Here is a 27,094-nt window from a genome sequence, read left to right as displayed (position 1 = left end):
CATTCTGAACAAGCGATGCTAGTTAAAATAATGTGGTTTGGGCACTGAATTATCTCAGGGTCTTACTGTGTGCAAGCATACATGTTGTGGATGTAAACATTTTCGTTTGTTTGTTTTGATTCCCGGTGTGGGATATGGGACTGATTCAGATTGTCCACAGCAGCAAACTGTTTGCCTCACGAGGGCACTGAGAGGGGCTCTTTCCCAGCTGAAGATAGTGTAATTCTGAGGCCTCTGAGAGGAAATAAAGGCCAGAGCCCAGAGAGCCTTGAGGGAGCTCTGAGGAAGAAGGCTGCTGGTGCTTTCCCCTGCTGCTCCCGGCTGCTATTGATGCAGTTGGATGAGAAGGAGCTGCAGATATCCTGAAATGAGGATTGGACTTGCCCCAAGGAACCTGACAACCCTAAGCAGCAGGAAGTGGCCTAAGAGAACTATGCTCCCTCTCCCCGCTAATCTTTTTCTCTTACCTGGTATTAGGGTGTTAGAAGGGACGGGTGTAGAGAAGGGAGATAGAGGAATGAAACAAATAATAGATTTAAAAAGGAGCCTGCAGGCGCCCCCCAGATGAAGGGCTTGAAATAATGGAAAATCTAGGTTCTAGTGCCACAGAGGGACAAGCAGGGTACAAAGAAATGAATATACTGTTTCAGGATATGAGGAAAAGGTTTACTGCAGCTACTACCACTGGTTTCTCTCCTGCTTTTCTCCCAGAATCCCAGGAGATTCTCTGGTTTTGCTTCTTCGTCTTCCTGCAATCTGTTTTAAGGAGAATTGGGAGAATGGTTGAACAACTGGAAAGGTTGTGAGTGGATATACAGGGGGTTGAGGAAAAAAAATGGTTGAAAAAGGAAAACCAGAAGGTTCACTCGTTTTAGAGAGGATTGCAGAGTTGGCAGCGCAGCTGGAGAATTTGCAGGTAGAGACTGAAATGCAACGAAAGCAAAAGATGCCATTGGTATGGGAGAACACCTGGTAGGTAGGAGCCAGCTTTTCCACAGTTGCCTCCCAGCCCTGCTCTGAGCACTTTCAGTATTACCCGTGAGAGGCAAGGGGCTGGGAGGAGCAGAAGGCCATGCAGGGCGGAAGGGTTAAAGAGGGACCGCTCCTTTGAAGAGGAAAGGGTTAATCTGGAGCAGACTGAACTGCCATAGGGGCAGCCACAAGTTAAGAGAGTCCCACCATATAACGTTCCCAGCAGCCACCAATAATAAGCCTTAGATATCAAAATGTTTGGTGCTTCAATTGTGCTGAATTCGGTCATTTGAAAAGAAATTGTGGTTAAGCCGCTCAGAGCCTCACAGCTCAAACTGGCCGGTGCATTAGCTCTGAGAAATACGGTGGCACGTTTCCGCCAGAGAAAAATGAGCCATTTCTGGTAGCAGAGGGTTCTTGGCAAAAACCAGAGTTTGTAGAACTGTGATAAAAGGGGTCATTTGACTATTGAATGCATGTCCAAGAGAGACATACGAGGTAGCTTCTTGCCATTAAGATATAGGTTTGGAGTCCTAGCTCAAGGCTCCAGAGCAAAAAGTATGAGCCATTCCAGACAAGAGCAGCTGAGAGTTATCAGGTTATAAAGGAAACTATTGATCCAAAAAGAGTGGTTCCTTGACCATCTCCTTTTAAGAAAGCAAGAGCAAGTCATTTATATTAAAAGAAAAGTCTTTTTTTTTTAAACAGAAAATGGAAAATGTGTGTATGTAAACATGTTTTTGTCCTAGGTGTGCAATATGGGACTGTTTCGGATTGTCCACAGCAGCAAACTGTTTGCCTCATGAGGGCTGTGAGAGGGGCTCTTTCCCATGGAAATAGTTTCTTTCTGAGGCCTCTGGGAGAGAATAAGGGCCAGAGCCCAGAGAGTGTTGAGAGAGCTCCAAGGAAAAAGGCTGCTGGTGCTTCTCCCTGCTGCTCCCGGTTGCTGTAGATTCAGCTGGATGAGAAGAAGTCAGACATATCCTGAAATGAGGATTGGACTTGCCTAAAGGACCTGACAACCCTAAGCAGCAGGAAGTAGCCTAAGAGAACTATGCCCCCTCTCCTCACTAATCTTTCTCTCTTACCCAGTATTAGGGTGTTGGAAGGGAGATAGAGGAATAAGAAACCAAAATAAAATAGAGTTAAAAAGTACTGAAAACACATATGTAATTACGAGATCTCATCAGCAAAAACATTTTAGCATTTAGTCGTGGCCCGCAGAACTGCACCACAGTAGAATGAATGTACGTTCTTCTTTCTATATACGTTTGCAGTATATTTTTATCCAGTCCCAGAGGTGAGCTGCCGTTATTTGGCCGTGCTTGCTTCCCAGATGCTCGGAAAGAGTTTTCGTGGTAGAGCTAACACATAGAATCCTAAGGAGAGACTTAGGGAGTCTGTCTTGCAGTTGCTGTGATAGAAGCCTTCAGGAAACATTTCCGTACAGAGTAAGTCTGTGCAATTAGAAGAGTGATTCAGGTACTTTGCCCGGTGCTAGCTCACCTGCATGCTCCCTCCATCCTTTTCCATCTGTACCATAGGACTGTCACCCCAAGCACAGTGTGAGGCAGACACATTCATAATTGAGAATTTTGTATCTAGAAAATATTGCCTACTAATTGCTCGGCGTTGTGCTACTCTTTTTTTTTTTTCTTTTTAAATGGCATGTGTTTATAATTTTAAAAGTCATTTAAAAGAGAAAAGATGCTTGTGCAGCATTGGCCATGGATGTTCAGTGCCCAAAAGAGGTTCCAACTGCTCAGTAACTGGGAGGCAGGAGGGATTTTCATGGAGCAGAAATGGGTCATGAGCACATCCCTCTTTCATGGAGGAAAAAGAGCTGGGAAAAGAAGAGGGCAAGGCTTAAGAGAAACTAGAAAAAAATACTTTTTTATTTTCTTCTTCCCTTTTCTTTTCTGGAAGAGAAAACTCATTTGGCTGAGGACAGTCTTTAAGTTTAAAATTTTAGGTTTGGTTGGGAAAGGTTAGGATTATGGTCACTGATCAAAGAGTCACAATCCTCGTGCCCTCAAGTGAAGCTTGAAACTTTTCAGGCTCGCCATTTATAGGGAGCACCCCAACCCAGCCAGCAGGAGCTGATGGTAACGCTGCCTCAAACCCCAGGCCTACAGGGCAAGTCTCGTGATTACATGGCAGAGGGTTGCTTCCTTCCCCCTGCATCGATGAGACCCCAGAAAGGCAAACGGGAAATTTGTTTAGAGAAATAAGAGAATTATTAGCTGTCTTGTCCCTATACCATTCGGCTCGCAGCAAAGTGTACTTTCTAGATAATGCTCATGCCTTAAAAACAACAACAAATGGCTAAGAGCTATTGTGCTTTTGGAAAATTATATTGAAGCCGTGTAATGGGCGATTGCTCCCATGGCCATGGGCAGAAACGTAGTTTGTTACAGCGAGTTTAGGAAGAATATTTTTTTTGTTTGTCACAAATTACTCTTACGCAGAAATGCATTTTTGATAAGCGTAAACAGCCTGTTTTGTCCACAGGAAGGCTTTATCAGCAGGGCTGGAATTGCTGAGTAGAACTCAAAAATTACTCATACATAGAACCATCGCATTAGTGGAGCTGGGATGCAAACCCACTCACCCGGAAATTACTTCAGGCGCAGCGAGGCAGGGATGGACTTTTTCTCATTTCAGCTTTCTCTTCCATTTGGCTTTAGTGCTCATATCTTTGTAAAGCTTTGCTAATTTACTTTCAAATTCTCCCCCCCCACACACACACAGAGGCTCCAGGTTCCTTTCGGCCTTGTCTTTGCTCGCTGCCTAAGGTCCTTCTGTGTAGGTTTTGTGGTAAATTACAAATGCAGACTGGTTGCAGGGTGTCAACAATGTGACAAGGTCAACTTTCTCCCTCAGCATCTAAGGACCTGAGAACTTTTTTTTTTGGGGGGAGATATTTCTGGTTTTATTTATTTATTTTTCTGAGCGTTTCCCCCCACTGTAAGATGGGTAACAAGTAAGAGATACCACACTTTCCTTCCCACCACCCCTGATCCCAATAGGAGATCTGGCACTCAGTTTGTCAGATGCAGTGGCTGAACAAGGGGGCGGGGGCTATCTGTTGTCCTGGTCCTGGGAGAAACCCAGTCTTCAGTTTAGAAGCTGCCCAGGAAAGCACTGGTTAATTCTCTCCTAAATGTCTTATTCTTTTGTTTTACTGATTGTTTAGTTAAAAAAAATGTTTAAATCAAATTTTGGTTTTTATTTTTTAATATTTTAATAAAAGCAATACATATGTGTGTATCTCTCTCTGTATATACGCATGCATGTATACAAAGACACACATATATGTATGTAAGTATGTATATACACACAGCCTTACACACACACACACACACACACACACACACACACACACACAAATGCTCACACACACCCTGCATACTGAAGGAGATCAAAGGGTTACATCTATTCTCTTTCCTTTGAGTTAATAGTATGTGAAAATTCTTCATGGCAAATTTGATTATAAGTAGCTGTCAAGTTTATTTCCATGTTAGAGCATGCTGTGTATCTCACCCTGTGTTTGTGTTCTTTTTACTTCTCAGTATTTCACGGGCATTTTGCAGCTCTGGTTATCATCCGTTCTTCTAAAAAGGCTGCACACCACTCTACCGTCTGGCTGTTCCCTGGTTGAGTCTTGTTTCCCATTGGTGACTACTCAGCTTCCACTCTTGGGCCAACACAATCAATGCTGTGATACACAGCTGTCCTACAGTCTCCTGATTTGTTTGCTGAGTCAATAACTATAAATTCCTTAAATATCCGTATCCATGCTAACATTACATTCCTTAAACTTTCTAGACAATCATCTCCAACTAGCAAGCTATGAAAGTATTTGGCTTGCAACAGCTGTTGAAATTTTTAATTCAAGATTGAAACAAGAAATATAGCAAACTAGTCCAGGAAATTTTTGTAGGCCAAATCCCAGGATCACTTTCAGGTTTCAGGACAAATGGTGGAGAATCAGACAAGTGGACTATATGGGACTGTTACACAGATGTTTATATGTAAATAGGTGTGTGAATATACATATCTCATATAGAAGTTGAAGATGTGTATCGGTATGTATCATCAATTATGATATTGCTATAATAAAACAATTGCATATACTCAGTCTTGATCTTCAATTCTCTCCAGCAAAGACCAGCATGTGCCTATAACTGAACAACCTAGATTTCTTTTTCTTGCTTGCTGCAGCCATGGGACATTGGGATTAGGGCAGGGTGGTGGGGGAATGAGGAAGGGAGAAAGCACCTCTGCAGGAATCAGAGGAACCTGCACTTGGTTTGGTTGAGTAGTTTGGAAAGCTTTAAGGAAGCGGAGGCTTGCTCTGGATCGGGTCTCATTAGGAAGCAGAGCAAGTCTGTGATGGATCATTTCAATAAAGCTTATCTGCAGGGAGGCAGAACGGAGTGGGGAGAGAGCTGGGACTGGTAAGGAGGCAGTAGTCATCCATAACAGCCTCGAGGAGGCATTTGGAATGTTGTGGTCTGTGTGGTTTATGTCCAATAGGAAGGCAGCACAGCCTAGAGGTTGCATTAGATAGTTGGAAAGGCAATAGCATGGAGCCTATCCAGGAGTATCTGAACTTTTTTTTCTCATTTCTTTATAGATCTAGCAATAGATAGGTAAGTAAGTAGGCAGATAGGTATGGAGATGACAGATGGATGATAGGTGGCTTCAAAGAGAAAACCAAATTTTAAAAAGGAAAAAAGTGAAAATATTTTTAAAGGTCGCCAACAAGGCCATCTTTATAATGGTTATTAAGCCTACTCCTTCCTTTGGAAACTGGCTCTTAAGCAGAGGGAATGAAGTATTTGTCCCATATTTCCAGTAAAGAATTTTTGCAGGATAAACCAATAATCCTAGTTGAGAAAGGATCTCTCCTTACAGAGTAGAACGGCTGATAACAGATGGGAAACTATTACAAAGTTGGAATAGTGCCACTTTGCAACCCAAAATGAATAAATGGATCTGGTGCTCAAGGGAAAAGAAGGATGGAGAACTGGGTGTTTACATGGTACTCCCACAATGTTTGTGCCACCATTTCACTAGCAGATCTTGCACACAGATCACTCTTGTAGACTGCAGGGTTTGTGGTTGGCTTGGTTGACTTTCTCCTCTGGTTGTATGTGGAGAATCTTCAGGCTCTGGTCAGTAGAGAAGGCTCTAGTTAGGTAGTGGCTTAGCTTCTCCATGTTCAATGGCTATGTAAGTGTTATAGTCGGTAATTTCATTTTTTACTATTAGATTTTTTGGTATTGCCATCAGTTTGTGGAAAGCAACCAATAGCCTGGTATTTGGGGGTGTTTCCATGGGGCCATTCCAGCCAACAACTGAACTAGTGTAACCCATTCTGGGCAATGACACTTGGTGGCAAAAGATGTTTGCTTGAGGCATTATCTACTCCATTATTTGGTGACTCCATTTAGATTTCTTTCATACATGTATATATTTTTTAAAGCTTCTAAACTAGTAGGTTTCCATATGAACCCTCAAATGGCCCTTTGTGTTAGTTGTTAGTTGTCTCTCCTCATTTAGTGTTCCAGTTCCTGTTTCCCCTTGTGAGGGGTTTTTAAATCTTTGTTTTACTCTTCTCTTTTTTCACCACAGTGGCTCTTGAAGTTAATCAAATGCTTTTGGCATCAATTATGTAGTTTTTGTCTTTTTATTGACTGATTAATGAATTATGATCATTATTGTTGATGCCTTAATAATAGTTCTATCTGTACTTTGTAGAAATTCTATTAATGCTTTATTATTATTATTGTTGTCACAATATTGTGATTATTATTATTTTTTTCTGTTCAAGGCTGGCCTTGAACTCTGTTTGCAAGTATGTGTAGAGGCCAGAGGTCAACTTCTGGTATTTCTACAAATACTTTCCACCTTAATTTTTGAGACAAGGGGTCTTACCAAAACCTAGAGCAAGCTAATTTGGCAAGACTGCTTAACTCCAGAGATAGGTCCACTTCTGTTTCTCTAGAGCTAGGAGTACAGTTGCATGCCACAGCACCCAGCTTTTACATGGGTTTTGGGGATCGGAACCCAGGTGCTCATGCTCATACAACAAGCATTTTACCCTCTGCGCCATGTCGTCTGCCTGTTATGTCAGATTTCAGTATGGCCCAGCATGATTTAAAGCAAGCATGGAAATGACTTGCTCTTTGAAGATGAGGTAAAGCCTGGCTGTGAAAACTGTCCAGGAATCTGGTTCTTTCTCAGCTAAAGGGCCATTAACTGTGTTCCAGCCTTTATTGGTTTGTTTATGCTTTGTGTTGCTTTCTAAAGTCAGTTTTAGCTAATAAATTACACATTTCCCACAGGTTTTAAATATATGACTGTGGGTTACATACATGCTTTTCTTTTAGTTTGCATAATCTCTCCAGTCAGATTTCTATTTCCTCATAGATTCTATTTTTGCAGTTTATCTTTAGTCAGGTTTGACATTATTTTATTGGTCTTTTCAAAAATTAAACTTTATTTTTCTTTCTGTAATCATTATTTTTCTATTTTGTTTTGTTTTTGAGACCAGGTCTTGCTATACAGTCCAGGTTGGTCTTAAACTTAAATTCTTCCTGCCTCAGCTTCCTGAGTGCTGAGGTTGTAGGCATGGACCTCCATGCTTGGCTTGCTTTCTTTTTTTTCTCAGTATAACATTTTTTAAAATTCCTCTTCCTTTTTTTCGATTTATTATTATTATTTTTATTTATCCAGCATTCTGCCTGCATGTGTGCCTATGTACAAGATCTCATTATAGATGGTTGTGAGCCACCATGTGGTTGTTGGGAATTGAACTCAGGACCTTTGGAAGAACAGCCAGTGTTCTTAACCATCTCTCCAGCCCCTTAGTATAACTTCTTATAATTGAATGATTTGTTACATTTGTCTTAGCTTTTCTTTTTTAAACAATTAAAGGTCTGATTTTTTTCTATAATTAGAAATTTATCAGCAATCATAGCCTTTTTTTTTTTACAAACTATCTCCATTTCAGTTCTTTCTATATAACATATAATTCTGTTCTTTCTAAATAATATGTAATGTCTGTTCTACTTTTTCTTTACTTCTATTTATTACTTATTCCCGAGTTTGGAAACTCTGGTGTGTGTGTTCTCTTTTAGTGGACACTTTTTCATTCTTGCCATCAGAATTCAATTTTTAAACTTCTATATGAATATATCAAAAATACTCTCTCTCTCCCTTCTCTTTTCTTTTGCCCTCTCCCCCCTTCCTATTTTCACTCCTTCTCTCCCTCTCTCCATACCTTTTCTTTAGCACATGTTTGGACCTTGGGCATGCTTGCCATGTTTACCCTGATACTTCTCTGCTGTGTCTAGGCATGTGTGCTCAGTCCTACCTATGAATCACAGCCAGTAGGTCTGAGCGGCCACTTCAGCTTAGGGCTGTTGGTTTCCTTCCACTCTCTTGCAATAGGAGTTTAAATAACCACTACATCCTCTCTCTGGGTTTCTGCTAGCTTTTCAGTAAAATGCGGATAATAGCATCTACCCCATGCTATTGTTAGAAGCAGATCAGTTCAAGCGCAATGCTTTATGCGCAGTGGGCCTCAATTAGTCATTGTTATTCCTATGTGTGCTACCCACAATGCCATTCACAGGTGATTGAAGTGTTCACAAGTAGAGAGACGTCTGCAGGAAGCATTGCACTGTAGCTAACCACCTCAAATGTTCCATGAACATTATTGCTTTGAGACTGTCTTTATTACTGGTGGTGTAATGCTTGCTTTCTCTTGATACAGACACAGTCTAAGAAATAATTTCTACTAAGTTCTCCCTTCTACCCCCATCCCTCATGCCCCCCCAACATTCCTGTGGATGTACTGTGTTCTCCACAGTGGGAATGTCATGAGCACATGAGGTTGAGTGACCATTTCCAACCTCTAGAAGGTAAAAGGCTCAACTAGGGAGATTATCTTGCCAGGGCTGAGTCTGGCCCACCTATGATAATACTCAGGTCTGTTCCTCACCACCTTAGGTTCTCAAATCTATCCCACAGCACCGAGAAGATGTCTTCCCGGACAAGACTCTTTGTGGTAATGTCAGAGGAGTGTGATCTCTATAGTGAGCCCTGGGGACATGGGCTGAGCTGCTGTGGTGAGAAAATGAGAACCTTCCTTGAACAGCTCCAGGCTTTTTCTGAAGTTACTGCTGGGCAAAGCCTGCCTCACGAAATACAAAAGGTAAAAATTTTCCCTCAAATTAAAAAGTGACATTTCCAGTCTGCTAAGAACTTTCTATCACAAATAGCCCTTGACTCTCATAAAATACTTTAAACTCTTTGTTGACATGATGATGCGGGTTTCCTTTTTAATTTTACCCTGTTGGCATGTTTAATTACACGGATAAGTTTACAAACTCTGAGTCACTCATATTCTTGGAATAAATGTCACGGGTCAATAATGAGAATTCTCTATTCCAAATGGCCATTTGCTGCACCATTGGACTTACCTCACTGCTTTTACAAACAGCTTTCCAAGCATTTCCTGAGTAATGCCGGCCTATAGATTTCTGTCACGTGGTGTCCTTACTGCATGGTGTCCTTTATCTCACAGCTTCTCTGGCGCCACAACATATGTTGGGAATTTTTCCGTTCTCTTTTTCTTTTCTCCTGAAGACTCTTGTGAAAGGTCCCCTGCTGAACACAGGGAACTTTTATGGAGAGGTTTTTAATTATTGGTTCAACTACTTTACTAGATATGGCGCTGTCCAGGTTTTCTAATCCTCTGTGTTAATTTTGCTGTTTTTAAGATACTTCTCTATATTACCGTGTTTGTTGTCATGCATTTGGGGGGAAACTTGGAGGATAGTTTACACATGAGAATGTGGCTTTCCTCTCGTGCGTGCTGGGAACGTTACACTTTCCTCCTCACTATGTCTCACAGTTTTATTCAAGCATTCCAGTTTATGCTCTACCTTTGGGCATATTGGCTCTTTCATAAATGCAGATACAAGTACAAAACCACATAAATTCTACTCCAGGAACTGATGTTGGTGGGAGCCAACAGCCACCGTGCCATTCTTGCTGCACTAGAAAAAACAAACTTTAAAAACATTTTTTATCATGTGTGTCCGTGTCCCCATGGTGTGGGATGTGCGCATACAAGATGCTTTGTGTGTATGTCAGAGGACAACTCTGTGAATTTGGGCCAGTCCTTGTACTTTTCACTTGGGTTCAAGGGCTCAAATTCAGACTGCCAGGCTTACTGAGCCATCCCCTCACCACTTCCTCCCACCCCCGAATACTTTTTACAGCAACAATTTTTATTTGGATGGTTCCAATCAGCAAGAGCTGATTTCATCTCCTAACCCAAGGAAAGTTCTTACTGACTGGATTAATTCAGCAAACAGCTCAGTTAGAACCATAAAAACCAGGATGCTGGAAGCATCTGTCCAAGGTTCCTCCGTTCACTGAAAGAGACTCGAGCAATAATAAAAGATATTGGCGTGGCTGAAGGAGGCATCTATTGCCTGGGGCAGATGCCTAACAACCCTGCAGGGAGAACTTGTGAAAGTTAGCAAAAGTGGGGCAGAGCCCTGGCAAGAGCCTGAAGTTTCATGACATCATCAGCTATCAGCTGCTGAACTCACTCTGGTAGCCAGGCCTGCCTTCCAGCTTCTCATTTTGTGAGATGGTGAATCTTCTTTCGGAGCTTAGACCGTGGTGTCCCAGACTTCCCATCAAGCACACCTGGTGCTTGCTCACTCTTACTGAGAAGTGAGCATCCTTTGAGAAGTGAGGTCCAACAATGGCCATCCTTCACAGACTGGAGGCCCTGAGGCTCTGCCAGCCATTTTATGATGGAGAAACCAGCTAAGCCTCCTCCCTTTAGGCCTCTGAGAATGAGGCCCCAGATGCCCCTTGGCCATTTTTCTAACCCTGTTAGTTTGAAGGACCCCTAGTGTATGAGGGGACACTTTGGAGAGCCCTGTATTTCCTTTCCTGAGACTCAAAAAAACAAGCCTGTTGGGGGCAAACTCCAGGCAAACCGTCCTTCTCCAATGACTCTGCTGCTGCGGAGCTTTGTTCCAGAGTCAGCACCTGTTCTGGTGGCTTCAAGAAGAAAAGATGTGTTGAAGGGTGCGTTTCCTGGGAAGAGGAGAAAAGTGTGGCCTAGGCTGAGTTGCCAGAGGGCACTCCTTGGAGAGCTGTGGGCACGGCTTAGGTCCTCAGGCTTCTGGAATCATCTGCAGGGCTATCTGCTCCCATACACAGCACATGGACTCTGGCTCTCTTAGGCTGGAAAGAGCATGCTTCAGCCTTGTCTTTCCCATCTGACTTGTTCCTTTTGTGACTCAGAGTTGTTGAACCACATTTAAATGCAGAGGAATATTTGAGGGGGAAAGGGCATCTAGGTGTTTAAATTCAAGTTTGAATTGAGTCTCAGGCAACTTGACCCGATAGAAGTCACATGTAAACTAACTTCAGGCAAGGTTTGGAAACCAAAAGCCACCTATCAGCCCCTGGGGTCCAATCCCTGAGAGGCTGAAGCTCCTGCAGTGGGTTTGCAAGGAAGTAAATCCCCAGGTCCCACAACGGAACCTAGACTAGAAGTAATGTCTCCTCTCCGTGGAGAAGTGAATACACAAACTCTCCAACGTCTCCAGGAGACTCACTCGAGGCAGGTGACCCCTTATGGCATGACAGCTGTCCACACGGGCCAACTGAAGCTCCCTATTGCAGAAAGCCAACCTCCCGTGTGGCTGGTTGTTTCCACAATCTTATTTCTTCTCAACAAAGCAAACGTTCTGCTGCTGTGTGACTAGGAGCATGGGACTCAAGCTAAGAATAAAATGCAACTAGCCAGAGGAACACGGAGCCTGTCTAAGGCTCTGCGTTTGCTGCTATTTCAGAGGCATCCTTTTGTGCCAGTGCAGGCAAAGCAGAGGAGAGAATTGCAGCTATTGCCAAAATACTTTCAGATTTAAAATATTTTTTTCCTGTAATTATCTGGATGCTTCAGATAAATCCAGAGGTAATTTTGGTTCAAATAGTCCTCATAATTGTCCCAACTCTCTCATACATGAATTCCCAGACACTGCTAAAATTACAAAGCGAGAGAAAGTTCTGTCGGCAAGCCGGCTTCAATCGCACAGAGCGCTGGGAAATGACATGCAGGGTCGGGGAGCTTCCCTGCTCCCCAGTCCAGCGAGGAGAGTAAAGGCAGAATGGCCCAAAGGAAAGGGAAAGACAGAACCTAGACCTTTCCCAGCCAAGAAGTGTGCCCCATGAGTACAACAGGCTAGGTTAGTTCTCATGTTTGAGAAGAAATGAGCCAAGACAGCATGAAAAGGAATGAAAAAAATTACAACTGGATGGACATGCTTTCTAAAAAGTCATCTCAAAGTGACAAAAGTAATAGAAGAAAAGGGCAAAAAAAAAAAAGAAAAAGAAAAAGAAAAACCTTGAGAGTTAGGAGTTTACATTGCTTGCAACTAGGAGCGCCTTTGGCTACATACAGCTGAAATCCAGTTGACAGTATCTTAAAATATATACATATTTATTATAGATATCTCCTACTTAATGAGAAATCATTATAATTATATTAACTGTATCCTTATTTACTAGCCCTCTATAGCGGCTAGTCTTTTAAACTCTTTGAGGCAAACACTTCAAAGAAAATATTTATATACGAGTGTGGCAGTTTAAGTAAGTGTGGTCCCCTAGGCTCATAAGTTTGATTTTTTTAGTCCCTAGTTGGTAGAACTATTTGAGAAAGATTAGGAGGTCCAGCTTTAGTGGAGGAACTGTATAATTTTCCTAAGAGAAAATAATCCTCAAATTATCTTTAAAAATCATATTAGAATATTACATTATTACCCTGTATCTTTCTCAAATTTTGCTTAACTTTGATAAAAATAAATACATATTATCTTTCAGCTCATGCTAAACTGGAAATCCTCTTGCCCTGGTCTACATAATAATAGGATTATGGACATGGGTAGCCATGCCAGATTCTTTCAAAGTCACACTAGGCAATGACTTATCAATCAATGTCCTTGCAAAGTTAGTCACTGAACAGGGAGAGAAGGAGCTGAGGTCTAAGAGAAACTTAAATAGACAGCCACAGCTGTGAGACAATCCTAAAGAAAATGTTTTAGGGCACCACGAGCCCCACAGTGAGGTGGGGCAGAGTTTCAATAGCTTGACCATGGAGTACGGTGGCTGTGTGACCAAGCCCAGGGTAAAGAAGCAGAGGCTGTGGTGGAAGGGCCATGCTCGGAGGCTTCTAGAAATCGTGACAAAATAGACACAAATAAGTAAAACAACTCTCAGAACATAGGTGTCAGCCACTGACGGGTAGTGATCAGCTGGCAACAGAAAACAAGTGAGGGCACCAGAGGACTGTCTGGCGTATCAGCTGGTTTGCCATGCTGAGTGGAGGAACTCAGGTCGCCTTGGGAGGAGCTGGGGCTGGACATGGGGGGGGGCAGGCAGGGAGAATGGGGATCTGCAGTGTCTCCCACTTTCAAAGAAACCAGCCAAAGGGAAGACACACACACACACACACACACGCACACGCACATGCACACACACAGGACATGGACAAGGAGAGCCCACAACTCACAAGGATGGGAGGAGCCCAACAGCCAGAGGGGGAGAGCTTGTCCTCCTCAGCTGTGAGCTATCAGTTAAGCAAGAGAAATCATACTTCCAAAGTGGAAAATTTTAACTAGACTGAAGCCAGCTTGGTGCCGTCTAACAAAACTGAATTTCAACGTGCAAAGTGAAAACTCTGGGAAGAACAAAGCTCACAAGTTTATAGGGACACACACACAATTGTCTAAGGGACAACAAAGTAAAAGTACCTGGATGACAGTACCTGCCATCCAAGATTATGAAACATATGGAGAAGCAGGGAAATGCAAGTCATCATGTGGGAGAAAATCAATCCAAACACAGCAATCACACGGATGACAGCAGTTATTAATAATGCATATCCAGCTGGGCCTGATAGCACCAGCCTAGGACATGGTTGGCTGAAACAATTATTGAGAGTTCAAGGCCAGCTTAGACTACATGGTGAGAACCTATTTCAAATGCCAAAATAATAGTAATAATAGCAGCAACAGTGTGTTCAAAACCTAGAATTAAAAATTTGACATGATGGATATTAAAGAGACCCCACACTGAAATCCTAAAGATGGAAGTTACATTGTCTAAGGTGCAAAAACTACTGGATACAACTGACAAGGATCAAAAAAGATGAAGTAGCTAAAGATGTAACAATAGGAACTGCCCAAAATGGAAAAGAAAAGAGCAAAACAAACTAGACTGACAGTGAACCGTGGGACAGAACTCACGTCATTTGGTCATTTAGAGTTTATTGCCCCATGAGAAATGACTGCTGACATCAACAGTGACTTATCAATCAATGCAGAGTTAGTCATGGCAGGAGCTGGAAACAAGGCGGGGTCTAGGAGAAGCTGGGGTGGTTGTTGGAGCTGAGGGGGTCTTAGAATGGAAATGCACCTACAGAACAGCATGTGCTGTGACATTTGGGTGAGTCTTGGCCGAAAAGCACTGGATAAATAAAAACATTAAAGGCAGAGAAAAAGGGAAAGAGAAGCTATTGTGGAACTAGACTAGAAATGCGAACAACTGTGTGTGGGAAAGGAAGGGAGGGAGAATCAGGAATGGTGGGATGGAGGAAAGAAATGGAGGAAAGGAGCGGGGAGGATGAGGAGGGAGGATTGTCAGAAACAAGCTTACAGAGGCTCAGGAGTGATGTATCTACGTCTTACGGATTCATGGATGTATATGTGTATCCAAGGAAAATGTTCTCAAACATTCCAAGCTTCTCAGTACATTTTAATATTTGAGAAAAGCTATTAAAATAAACAATCATGTCTATAAATAAATGGAAGAAGTTGACCCTGGAACAAAGGAGAAGCTGGCAGCAGCTAGGAGATGCTGCTTTGACTGACACTGGTTTTGTTTGTTGAGGGGCGGTGTTGTTCCCGTGAGCTGAGGAAACTACAGGAGGGAGGGGTTAGTTGATGGGATGCTGTCAAGGGAGAATGACAGCAAGTTAGGAGCCCAAGTTCAAAAGATGCAGCTTGCACTACAAGGAAGAGGACAGGACATCAGTGGTAACACTGGACACGCACTTCCTTGACTTTATTTTCCAAATGCTGAAGGGAAAAGTTCTTGTTCTCAAGCACCGGCAGCATAAAGTGAGTTAATCAGATCCGCACAGACTCCCCTGCTCAAAAGCGGTGTCTCCCCTGGGCATGCTTTCTCCCAGATCCTGCGACTCCTCCTAAGCCCATGCTCTAACCACTGTGAATCTCTGGTTCACTAGAAAAATAAGATTACTTTCTTGAACAGCGGCGTGTGCCTTCCTCCTTATCAGAGGGGGGCCGCGCTAGATGCCTGGCTCTTTTATCAAAGGTCCTCATGTGGGCACGGGAGCAGCCCTGACAGCCTGGTGTTTATGGCCCTGGTGCAGGTTTCTGACACATGGAAAGTGAAGTCTAGCCGCGAGGGATATTGGTGTTCAAAATTATCATTTGATCACAGTCTCTCTCTCTCTCTAAATGATAGCTAATTTAGGGCTGTTTAAACAACGCACAAAGTGGCACTTGAACGAAATTACTTATTTTAGCCTTAAAATGACGCGTGAACTCCACTTGAGCAACGTACCGTTTTACTTTGATGCAAACTGGCAGGGGGGCATTAACTCAAGCGTGCCGCGCGAAATCCCCGGCTGGTTAACACCATTTCAACTTCGTTCATAACTACTCGGCAGGTTTAACGGCCGAGCGCCCTGGTGCTGGTCTTTCAGTGTGTCCCATTTCAATCGGAAGGCATTGACGGAGCCCACACTGAACTTTACCAGGCTGGCAGCCTGGGACGCGAGGGCTGGAGCTGGGGCTGCCCCTGGAACCACAGCACCCCCCTGGGCCGGCGGGCTCCCAGTGGCAGCCCCGGGGGAGTTTCTGGCCTGGCCTCAGCCTGTTTAGCCGCGCTGCGGGGAGGTCCAGCTTTTAGGGACACGGGGAAGCCAGTAGATCCGATCCGAGGCAGCTTCGGACTCCTGCCCCCTGCCCCGGGCGCGGGAAAACCCTTGTCTGGCTGCCTCCCTCGCGCAGTTGTCGCGGGGGGGGGGGGGCAGAGATGCTCCCCAAGTACAGGATTCCGGTCCCCACAGCCCCACGCGCGGACGGCAAGCAGTTCCCTCCACAGGCGACCGAGAAGGTCCCCTCTGCGCCTCTCCTTGGCGGGACTCGACGGGGAGGAGGAGAGCGGGCTCCGAGGGATGCTGGCTCCCGGCTGTGCCCGTCCCTCCGCGGAGAAGTGGGGCGTGGGCGGCTCCAGACGCCGCCACCCGAGCGGCAGCGGCGGTAGCGCCAGCCTCCTCCCCCGCCACTGGGGGCGGGCAGCGGCGGTGGGAGTCGCCCGGGCGTGACTGCCCCGAGGCCCCTCCTGCCGTGACAAGGACGCTCCATAAAAGCCCGGTGGCGACCGGTTCTCCGCATCCCACCGGTGGCTCCCATCCTCATCCCTTGGAGAGGCGCCCGCAGCAGAGACCCGCCGCGCAGAGACGCCAGCCCGCCAGCCACGGTGAGTGCCAGGGCCAGCTGGGACAGGGGCGCGGGCTCCCAGACACCCAGGAACTTGCTCGGCAGCCGGTCCCCGGAGCCTGCTCTGCCAGCTTCGCTCCCAGCCCTTTTTGGCGGCTAAATTCCGCGGGCCGGACTCTGTCCCTCCTGCCCACCTGCGCTTCCCCGGGACCCTTCCTGGTGGGGCGGCCCACTTCCGTCTCCGTTATCTTTTGAGGGCGTGGAGTAGAGCATGGGGGTCCCTATCCCGAGACAGCGGTGGGGTTTTTTGTTGTTCTTTCTTTCTTTCTTTGGTTGGTTGTTTGTTTGGTTGCAACCAGGAACCCCAAATACTGTCCTGTTGTTGGGGAGCCCCGCGCCCTGTTACCTCCAGGATTCGAACTGAGCCTATGGGCTCCCTTTCCGGGACCTGTTGCCACACCCTGGGTGTCCGTCACAGCACCTGTAGCCACACAGACCAAAGGCGACCCAGAGGAAAAGTTTTCTCCTCTAGGGCTGAGTTAGGAAAGCCAGAAGAAAAGTGGTCGTGCTTCAAGCTAGAGGGCAGAACTTCCAGTTCTGTTCTGAAAAGAGGACCTCTGCCCTCTGCCTCTCACCAGGCGACTTGGAGGGAAGTTTCCTGAAAGACGGAGCGGAGGGGCGGGGTGGGGCAGGTGATCCGCTAAAGGTCTGGAAGTGGCGCCTGCCCAATCCGGGCCTTTTATTCTGGGGTGGGAACAGATGAGGGTCGAGAGTGGTAGCGCTAACGGGGGAGGGGGGGACACTCAGGCGAACATCCCCCGGCATCCCCAATACTGAGCGCCTTCTGTGTCCGCAGATGCTAGGTAGCAAGCGAATGGGGCTGTGTGGACTGACCCTCGCCCTGTCCCTGCTCGTGTGTTTGGGCATGCTGGCTGAGGGGTACCCCTCCAAGCCGGACAATCCAGGCGAGGACGCACCAGCGGAGGACATGGCCAGATACTACTCGGCTCTGCGACACTACATCAACCTCATCACCAGGCAGAGGTGGGTGCAACCCCAGGCTGGTACCTGGAGGCCGGAAAAACTGTGGTTCTGGGGACCTTGGACAGCAGCGACGATTTCTCTCTCCTTGTTCTGTTCCAGCGTAGGGCAGGATCCGGCATAAATTCAGCTCTAGATAAGTGTGTGAGCAGGGAATACGCTAGGCAGACTGGATACCTTCTCTGTTCTCTTTGTCATTAGTTACTCTTCAAGCCCTGAGCCCAAGATTCAGTGCCTCTGGGCTGTGTCTCTCACCCACCTCTTCAGGCTTTTTTTTGCTTTTTAGCAGTTGGGGGCCTGCGGGGCGGGGGAGGGAAGGAGGGCAGGGGCGGCGCTATCCAACACGTTCCTTGGGAAAGGGCCTGCTGCAGGAGCAGGGGTGCAGAAAGAAGAGTAAACAGCCCCCACCAAAGGAAACCAGGGACGCAGCGCAGCTGTCAAAAAAGTGGAGCTCTTCCAGCCTGGCCAGGGCAGCACTTAGGAAACAAACAAACAGATAGAACCATAGCTTTCTTTTTTTCTGAACCATCTCAGCCTCACACTTGAAAATTCCTAGATGGTCTTAAAAGGTGACTTTTCCATTTTATATCAAGTTAGTTCTGAAAAGAAAGTGCTCGGATTTTTGTCTTTTAAGAAGAAACAAAGCAAAAACCTTCACATTAGTGACTGGTGGATACATATCCGGCTGCCTGGGACCTGAGAGACGGTGCTTTTTATTTTCAGTGCTCAGAAAGTAAAAAAAGAGGTGCCTTTCATTTTCTCTCAGTATTAAAACCAAGCAAATAAATAAATGCAGGCTATTTTACAAATGATATGGACCTTAAGTTTGCAAAGTGGTACATGTTAGTTCTAATCATTTAACAACACATTCTAATTACTGAGAACCTTGGAAAACTATATAGGCAAGCTCCTTGGAAGCATTAATGTTCTTTACTTAGCATGTTTCAATTATGCGTAGTAAATTACCAGAGGGAGGTTAAACTGCTCATCACCCAGGGGATGAGCTACAAAAGGGAGCTGTGCTCCCCAAACAGCTGCCTACTCTTAATTTCAGCAGTAAGGTAAGATATGTAGCATTCTGAAAGCCTTCTAGGGAAAACAATCCCAAAGTATACAGAATCACTTAAGGAATAGTGGCTCACAATCTTTTGAAATCTGACCATTTTGACTAGAAAAAAAGCTATTGCGTTTTTGAGCCTAATAGACTGACTTCCCAGAAAGTCAATGACTTCTTTTTTTTTAACTTCATGGAGTTCAAAGCAATTAAAATGATACCAACAAACAAACAAAGAAATTTTATTTAGCTACAACATATACAACTCATTTTGCAAAGGTTGCTGCTACATAGTTTTGCCACACTCTATAGAATGATCCCATTTCATGTTTTCCTAGCCACCTCATTCAGTTATTTCCTCAAAAGTTTGAAGTGATTTTAACTGTCTCCACTTTGCAGGTCAGAAAACTAAGGACACCTTAAGAAAGCTTGCTTAGGGTTATGGAATTGGAACCTTCTATTGCTTTTCCTTGGATGGGGCTACCTCACCAACATTCAATGTAATCACTACCATCTGTGAGGGAAAAAATAGGGAAAGGGGCTTGCACGCCATGGGAAGAAAATCGGGTTCTATGAGGATGAGCTGGTGCCTAAGGCAACTTCCTGTATCACCTTGGTAACAGCTTTTCTTAGAAGCCCCACTGTGCACTCCTTGACTTCCCACCAAAGCCTCACAGGCATAAGTCCACACCTCTGAAAATCACCGTGTCATCTGCGACTGTTTTATCTGTAATTATTCTCTTCCTTCCTCCCGCCAGTCCTGTTGGTGGCTGTTTGCTTGTTGCAGTACATGCCGCTGCTCCTGCAGGCCAAATTCCTCATTCTAGTCTATCAATCTATACCTTCTGTTTGCATGGTTCCATAGAACACGAGTTCTCGGGGAGAGGGGTGATTTTATACCCCCTAGGACATGGGGTAACATTGGGGGAGACTGTTTTGTTGATATGCTGTCCTCACTGTATCCTCCTATAGGCAGGATGCACAGAACTGTTTCTTTGGGCCACTAGGACTTCTTCATGACTCAGGGAAGGAATGATTGCTTCCAATGGGTAGGGGGAGAGGCAACACGCGGGGTATGTTGGGAGCTGTGACGGGGAGCAGCGCTGATGGAGGGGCCGTGGTAGCGCTCTGGCGGGGAGTTGTGAGGGTGGAGCGGTAAGGATGGAGAAGTGGGGATGGGGTTGCAGCATCCATTGTATCTCCCCCAGACACTGATGTAGCCATGGCTTTTTAGTTCTACCGGTTTACACATAAATTCAAAGGCTCATGTGGGCCTAAAGCAGCATGATTCTGGGTGTCTCCCCCCAGAACTATTTCTGAAATGTCATTTTATCTCCTTGTTAAGATTTAAACCGTTGTGGTGCTTCAGAACTATACCCAATCAACTTATTATGGAAACATCTTAAAATTATGATTCACCTATTTTTTTAAAATTTCCTGTCAGAAAGTTGTAAAAAATAAAATACTTACAAGGAACATTATCTACACTAAGGAGGTTGTATTTATATTTTTAGATACACGCACACATACCACCACCACCAACAACAATTATTAGGGAAAAGGGGTCCATGAATTTGAAACAGATCTGGGAAAGGACTACAGGAGAGAGTCTGTATGAAAAAGGGGGTAAATAATGTAATTATAGTATAATCTGACAAATTAAATATTTGTGAAGTACTTTAGAAAATTGAGTATTTGTAACTTTTAAATTGTATTTGGTGTGTGTGTGTGTGTGTGTGTGTGTGTGTGTGTGTGTGATGTCTGCATGCAGACATCTGCAAATGGACGTCAAAGGACAGTTTTCCAGACTTGATTCTCTACTCAATCTGTAACTTCCTCTTTGGAGTCTGGGGATTGAACTCGGTCACCAGTCTTGCGTGGCAATCACTCTTACCCTCTGGACCATCTCATCTCACCAGTTTGTATCTGTATGTGTGTGTGTGTGTGTGTGTGTGTGTGTGTGTTTATATGTATGTGTGTGTGGTTATGATAAAGTTGCTGATGACTTATGCTCCACACTCTGAGACTCCTTATCAGCATACGGACAACTGGAAACATTGTTTCGCTTTAGCAGGATACTCCCCTCCTCTCTCCTACCCCTATCTAGAGCTTACTTCTAAAACCTTCAATTTCACTTTCTTCTTGTTTCAGGTATGGCAAGAGATCTAGCCCCGAGACACTGATTTCAGACCTTCTAATGAGAGAAAGCACAGAAAATGTCCCCAGAACAAGGTATGACAGGGCTTGGGGGTAGAGATATTGCTACAGAGCTTAAGATGTGGGGCAGGGGTGGGGGGGAGGAAAGCAGGTGGGAGTCCCTGTGAATGCTAGCATGGAAGCATCCAGAGGAGAGAGGTTAGGACAGAGGTGGAGGTGGACAACCAGGCGGGAAAGAACTTGCCTTTCATGCGTTCACTGGCAAACCCCAGCCTCTAGGGCACAGTGTTTTCTGATGCCTATTATGTGGTGTTCCTTTCAAAGTGTGAGGGAGGTTTAGCTCAGGAATCACACTGTATAGGTTGACTTGCCCCCAGCCCCGAATTAGAAATGACCCATCAACCATTTGGACTGAGGTTTCACACTCTAGGTGGTGTGCCCAGATCTCCCCAGAGCCCATGTCCCTCATGTGTTTGACTCTTCCTTTCCTGGCTTTATCCCAAACTGGAGATAAGTCAGGTGATCCTGGCTACTTTCTGATGTATTTTCGTTCAGTATACTGACTTACTTTATGAATTACTGTTGGGTAATGGATCAGTCTTAGGTGCTTGTCTGTAGTCTGGAAGCTTCTTAGAGTACAGATCTGTCTTGAGACAGGAGTCCACTCCCATCTAAGGGTTCATCATTGGGCTACACAGGGGGCTCCTGGACAAGGAAGGGGTACTGCTGATACAGGCTGAATCTGCCTCAATTTCCTAACCTTACCCTGCCCTGCTGAGCTTGCCTCCTGCTCACGGCACACCACACCAGTCCTATTGCACCCCAGCAGCTACCTAGCTCCCCTGAGACCCAGAACTCTACACAGTCAAAAACCATGTTCCCCAGAAGAGGTCACTAGCACGCTTGCTCAGTGAGTATGGCTGGAGTGTCGCTTTTCATGAAGGGTCTCCCTGGAGAGCTCAGAGGCGGCAGCAAGACCACCCACCCTCCCTCAGAGCTCATTCGGTTTTACTATGGAATGACCAACCAGGTAGTTTCTCTGAGGTGAGCAATCATTTGAACGGGAATAAAGTCCAGTACTTCTGTCCCTTCTGTCCCGTCAACCTAGACTTAACCAGCGAATGCTAGGGGTGGTGGGAAATTGATCAGCGTTGTTTTTGATACTGAACAATAAGCATCTTTTCGTGTCTCATTGATATGCATGGGATATTTGCCATGGTAAAAGTTGAGGGTGGGCTACGTACACTTGGGATTTGGAAATAACGATCCAGACCTACTTAGAACTCTGCTGCTTGCTTTGTTTTGTAGCCCGAAATAACACAGTTAGTGCAGGAAATAAAGTTAATTGCACCCTGACTGGCAGACTCAATCATGTGCAATTAGAAGGAGACAAAAGTTGATAGCCTTGGAGTTGCATGTGAATGCTGTTTTATTAAAAGGGGCTCTTTATAGTCTAATAAATAGCATCTCACTACATAAAAGGCTTGCTGGAAGACAACGGAAGCATAGTCAGAGTTGAATAACACTAACTTTCTTGTTAGAGTTTCATGTGATTCCGTAGTTTTGATCTTCAGAAGTACTTCAGGGTCCCTCGACTCCTTTGATACTCACAGGGCCTTCTTGGTACTCCCTGAGAGGTTCCAGTTCCCGTGGCCAAAGCTGATGAAGTGGGTCTTCGTTGTGCTGCTGCTGCCTGAGGCCTCTTTCCGAGAGTGCCATAGGAGGCTTCACAATGGCTTTTGATCATCCTGCAGCTCAGGACTGAGTGTCTCTCTCTTGTAAGACCCTGGGGATCTGGGCAGCCACTCTTCCATGATTTGCTTCTTGTGTCTTACAGGCTTGAAGACCCTTCCATGTGGTGATGGGAAATGAAATGTACTCTCCCGACTTTTCCTGTTTTCCATCCACGTCTCTTCTCATCCTGTGACGCCAGTCTCCCTGCCCCACCAATGCATGCAGCCACCAGGGCTGGGTTCTGCATCGTTTCCCTTGTCCTTGTATATATGTGTGTTTAAATAAAGTATCATGCATTCAAAAATGTATCCTCCTCAGTGAATATTCTGTTATCACAATAGAAAGAATTAGGTTATTCATTAATTATAATCAGTCTCAAGTAAGAAACTCAGCAGTTGTTTCACCAATATTAAAGCAATGGCCATGAAAAGGAAATAACTATGCTGTTGTTGGATTTATGTTTCAGAACTGTGTACAAAATGTCTCATATCCCTCTAATAGAGCAGTCATGAGTGGCGATGGACACCTGATATGACTAATATAAATAAGCAGTAGAGTTTTACAATTCGTGCAATTTAAGCTCATTTTAATAGCCACGTGTTGCTGGTAGCTACCACATCACACAAAGCAGCTAAAGTCTATGCATGGATTGAGGTCACACTTTGAATATGAATCATAACCACATTTTAAAGATCACCTGGGCAAGATGATCACCTCACACAACATCCCCTGTTCCCCTTACTAGGGAACCCACAGAAGACCAAATTGCCCATTGGGTACATGTGTGCAGGGCACCTAGATCCAGCCCATGCATGGTCCTTGGTTGGTGCTTCAATCTCCACAGGCCTCCCTGGGCCCAGGTTGGTTGGCTCTGTTGGTCTTCTTGTGGAGCTCCTATTCTCTCTGGGTCCTTCTGTCCTTCCCCCCAACTCTTCTACAAGGCTCCCTGCACTCCGCTGTGAGTCTCAGGATCGGCTTGGATCCTTTGCTGGGTGGAGCCCCTCAGAAGACAGCTATTCTAGGCTCCCATCTGCAAGCATAGCAGGATAGGAGAGGGAGTACAGAGGAAAACAAGGGTGGGGAGCAGATGTGGATGGGGGGGCAGGACAGACGGCCTGCAGGGAGAAGAGAAACTGTGGGTGGGAGCATTTCTGAGACAAGCTGGAGACCTATAACAGGGTAGGCTCCAGGGAGGATATGGGGGTGACTCTAGCTGAGATTCCTAGCAGTGGGGGTCATAGACACTAAAGAGGCCACCCTCTAACTAGACAGGAGGGAGGTGGAACACCATCCCACCCACAAAAACTTCCACCCAAAATTTACCCTGTCTACAAGATGTGCAGGGACAAAGATAGAGCAGAGATGGAGGGAATGTCCAACCAATCCCTGGCCCAACCTGAGGCCCACCCCATTGGAGAGAGCCAACTCCTGACAACAGCTATTCAACTCTTAAATGTAACCTGAACCAAAGAAAATGAGCCTCATCGCACAGTGCTGTTTAGTTCTACCCTTTAAATCATATGTGAATCTTTAAAATCCTTGCAAATAGCCAATAAAAATGTTTAATGACAAAGACAAAAGAAAAACAAGAACAAAAACAAAACAAAACAAAACACCAAAAGAAAACCACAAAAAAAAAAAAAACAAAAAAAAACAAAGGTCTTTAGGTGATTTTTGCCAATATCTTAGGAAGCACTTATAAAGATTAAATTAGCCAGTGTCCCTATGGGATCACTGCCTCATTGGTCCTTCACTGACTGGAATATTTGACACATGTCTGTCTGTTATGACTTTGGGAATATTCTAGTACCAAGTATTTTCTGTACATAAGCAATTTTCCCACTTCCTCAGCCAGTGAAGCCAGTGGTGCTATGTACAAGTCCCCTTGATGAAAATTATTCTGTAATTTCCAAAACATTCCCACTCCTTTTCTTTGTTCCTTTAAATACTGATATACAGGATTTTTTTTTTTAATCTTTAAAAAGTTGACTAAGTCACGATTTACCATCATATAACATGAGTGTCCGGTACTTACTACATTAGGAGGTTTTGTTTACCGGAGTTAGTATTTCGTAAAGAAAGTTGACTCAGAGACATCTGGCAACACAGATATGCTGGGAATTTGTCACTATATAAAGACTCTTGCTTACACAAGGTAAATAAAATAGGAAAAATATGCATGAGCCATTGAAAGATAATCCAGAAACTTCATTTTAAGGGAAAATTTTAACTTCTTGTCTCACCAAACCTAAACATCGAATAGCCTACACTTCTCTGGTACCCAGCCCTTGGTCTCACAGCTGCTTCACCACATCTTATTAGAAAGAGACCAACTTCCCCACCCCCAACCTCTGCCGTCCAGTTCTGATGGCTTGACAAAGCCTCTGACTTTCAGAATCACGGGACTTCTGAGTTCTAACTCATGAGACTGAGAAAAAAAAATTCCCTGGGTAAGTTAGAAGAAAGCGATAGAAGTGGGATGGGTAGAGATGGTGCTTTGATGCGTTGGCTGATCAATCCTTAGTAAACAAGAACTGATTTTATTCAGAGAATGAATGGAAGATTAGTCCCACTGCCTAATGCAGGAAGGTGGGGACTCTCCATTTCTTTTGCAATGTTTTAGAGGCCTTCCTGTCTTCCAGCTTCTATCTCTCTGCTTTAGATCAGGACAAAGGAACACATAAAAAGACAAAAAGGAAATGAGCCCTAGTTTGGGGCCAGTGTTCCATCAGTGAAATAAAGATATTGATGTACCTGTTCCAAGCTGCAGCCATGCATAACTTCTGTATGGGCCACTGATGTCAGAGAAGCAGCTGTGACGGCAGCTAATTATGCCTCCTCTTTTGTTTTGATGCACAAACATTAAGCATGTATAGTTTCTTATTCCCATGTACACAATGGAAAGAGTTCCCTGCTCCTCCAGGGAGACCTCTGAGTTATCTACCATGCCATCACGACTAAGAAATACCCTTTCCATTATCAGAAAAGAAAATGGTGCTTTGAGTGAGGCATTTCAGGGGTATATTCTTTTATCACAGTTCTGGGCAAGAGGATTATGATATTGTCACAACTAAAATTATGCCTTTTCTCCTACTTATTAGAGCAATTAGCACAGTGAGACATCACAGAGAAACCTTTTCTTTTAAAAATTAAAGTGGAATAACTTATAATTAATCCTATGTGTCATCCAGGCTCATCTTTCATTGCGTTGGGTAACAGCTATTAGGTTAAGCTCATTCTCATGCTGTAAAGCTGAAATGCTGTGCATTTGGGGGACAGGGCTCTGTGTGTGCAGACACTCATCTTGTTCCCTGACACAGTACATGCTCAGTGAGGGCTAGTTCAGCCTGGAATCAACCATGAAGCCTGGGAATGTTCACAGTGAGGCCAGAACACACGCCAGGCTTGGCTGAACAGCCCACAAAGGCTCTCTGTGAGAGGAGGGCATCACTCAAATGATTTTTCAATTAAAGGTTGCCTGGGATAATTGGATTTTTATTTATTCTAATACACAAATCCTTTCTATCACTGCCAAGTCTTCTCAAACCAGAACTACCTGCTAAATGAGCTGGTCTATGTAATTTAATGCAAGAGTGAACAATGCCAGCAGAACATAGACCATGGAGTCTTCTCACCGCCAGAGTGGAGCGCAATATCGACCAGGTTAAAATGGGATTCTCTGAACTCTGCATTTCTTGAGTCCTTTGGATGTTGAAAATTTTGGAGACAGCCACTGAGCATTCTCTGTAGGCAGTACTCTCACAGGTTCTAGGAGTGATTCACATGTAAGGGAACAGTCCCCTGTACTCAGATTCCCATCAGTTTATGAAGGGCGCTTAAGTGTCATGACCATGCTTAAGCCAGACCATAGCAGTTGTTGAAGTAGAAGCATAAAGCAAGAGGCTGTGGATGTGAGGAATGGGGAGCATCATGCAGATTGGATTTGGTGGTTGGCAGCTGTTCATGTTAATCTTTAATATGCAGAATGCCATGATCATTAAGTGTAATAGTGATCATACACTAGTTTCTAGAAATGAGCTTCGCAGGTGCCTCGGAAAGTCATAGGCAGAACTCTGAGCTCACAGCTTGGGAAGATGAGGTTGGCCATTCATCTCTGGATGAGCTCCTACTGTCTGAGCGGATGAAGTGGGATGAGAGAAGTGCGATGGGAAGGAAAGAATGGTTTCTGATCCCCTCTTGTTGCTGTTAATCCCACCCACCTCCCAGAAATGAGGGGCTTTGTTTGGGGCAACAAAGAAGAGTAAGTACTTAAAGCTAAAGGTGTGTGTGTGTGTGTGTGTGTGTGTGTGTGTAAGCCACATACTGGAATTCAGAGGACAACTTGGAGGAGTTTGTTCTCTTCTTCTACAATGTGAGTTCCAGGATTGAGCTCACGTAAATGAGCTTGGCAGCAGCGAGTGCCTTTGGCCTTTACTTGCTACGCCATCTCACTGGTCCATATCCCGCTTTTGAAATGTTTGCTATTATGATGAGGTATGCCACCCAGGGCATAGGTGGTAAACAGTGACAGACGAGACCTTTCTCTTCTCTTTCCCATGTAGAT

General features: G+C 44.7%; 1 protein-coding gene across 1 annotated transcript; it reads left to right on the top strand.

Annotated features, from left to right (window-relative positions):
* The first annotated feature begins 16,440 nt into the window (after positions 1 to 16,440).
* Positions 16,441 to 22,836, top strand: Npy (neuropeptide Y). Its single transcript, XM_021631101.2, has 4 exons — positions 16,441 to 16,584; positions 17,401 to 17,588; positions 20,791 to 20,871; positions 22,634 to 22,836. The coding sequence occupies exons 2-4, from the start codon at positions 17,401 to 17,403 to the stop codon at positions 22,656 to 22,658; spliced, it is 294 nt and encodes a 97-aa protein (XP_021486776.1). The 5' UTR covers positions 16,441 to 16,584; the 3' UTR covers positions 22,659 to 22,836.
* The last annotated feature ends 4,258 nt before the right edge of the window (positions 22,837 to 27,094 follow it).

The sequence above is a fragment of the Meriones unguiculatus genome, chromosome 3, assembly GCF_030254825.1.
Source record: "Meriones unguiculatus strain TT.TT164.6M chromosome 3, Bangor_MerUng_6.1, whole genome shotgun sequence".
Lineage (NCBI taxonomy): Eukaryota > Metazoa > Chordata > Mammalia > Rodentia > Muridae > Meriones > Meriones unguiculatus.
Note: the sequence above shows the minus strand (reverse complement) of the source record. Positions and strands in the feature narration are given on the sequence as shown.

What these genes read in the sequence shown, in the direction of transcription:
- Npy (XM_021631101.2), top strand. Translation starts at nt 17,401, where the DNA reads ATGCTAGGTAGCAAGCGAATGGGGCTGTGTGGACTGACCCTCGCCCTG. An exon ending in AACCTCATCACCAGGCAGAG is followed by an intron (nt 17,589 to 20,790) that starts GTGGGTGCAACC and finishes TTCTTGTTTCAG; the next exon opens with GTATGGCAAGAGATCTAGCC. An exon ending in GAAAATGTCCCCAGAACAAG is followed by an intron (nt 20,872 to 22,633) that starts GTATGACAGGGC and finishes TGTGTCTTACAG; the next exon opens with GCTTGAAGACCCTTCCATGT.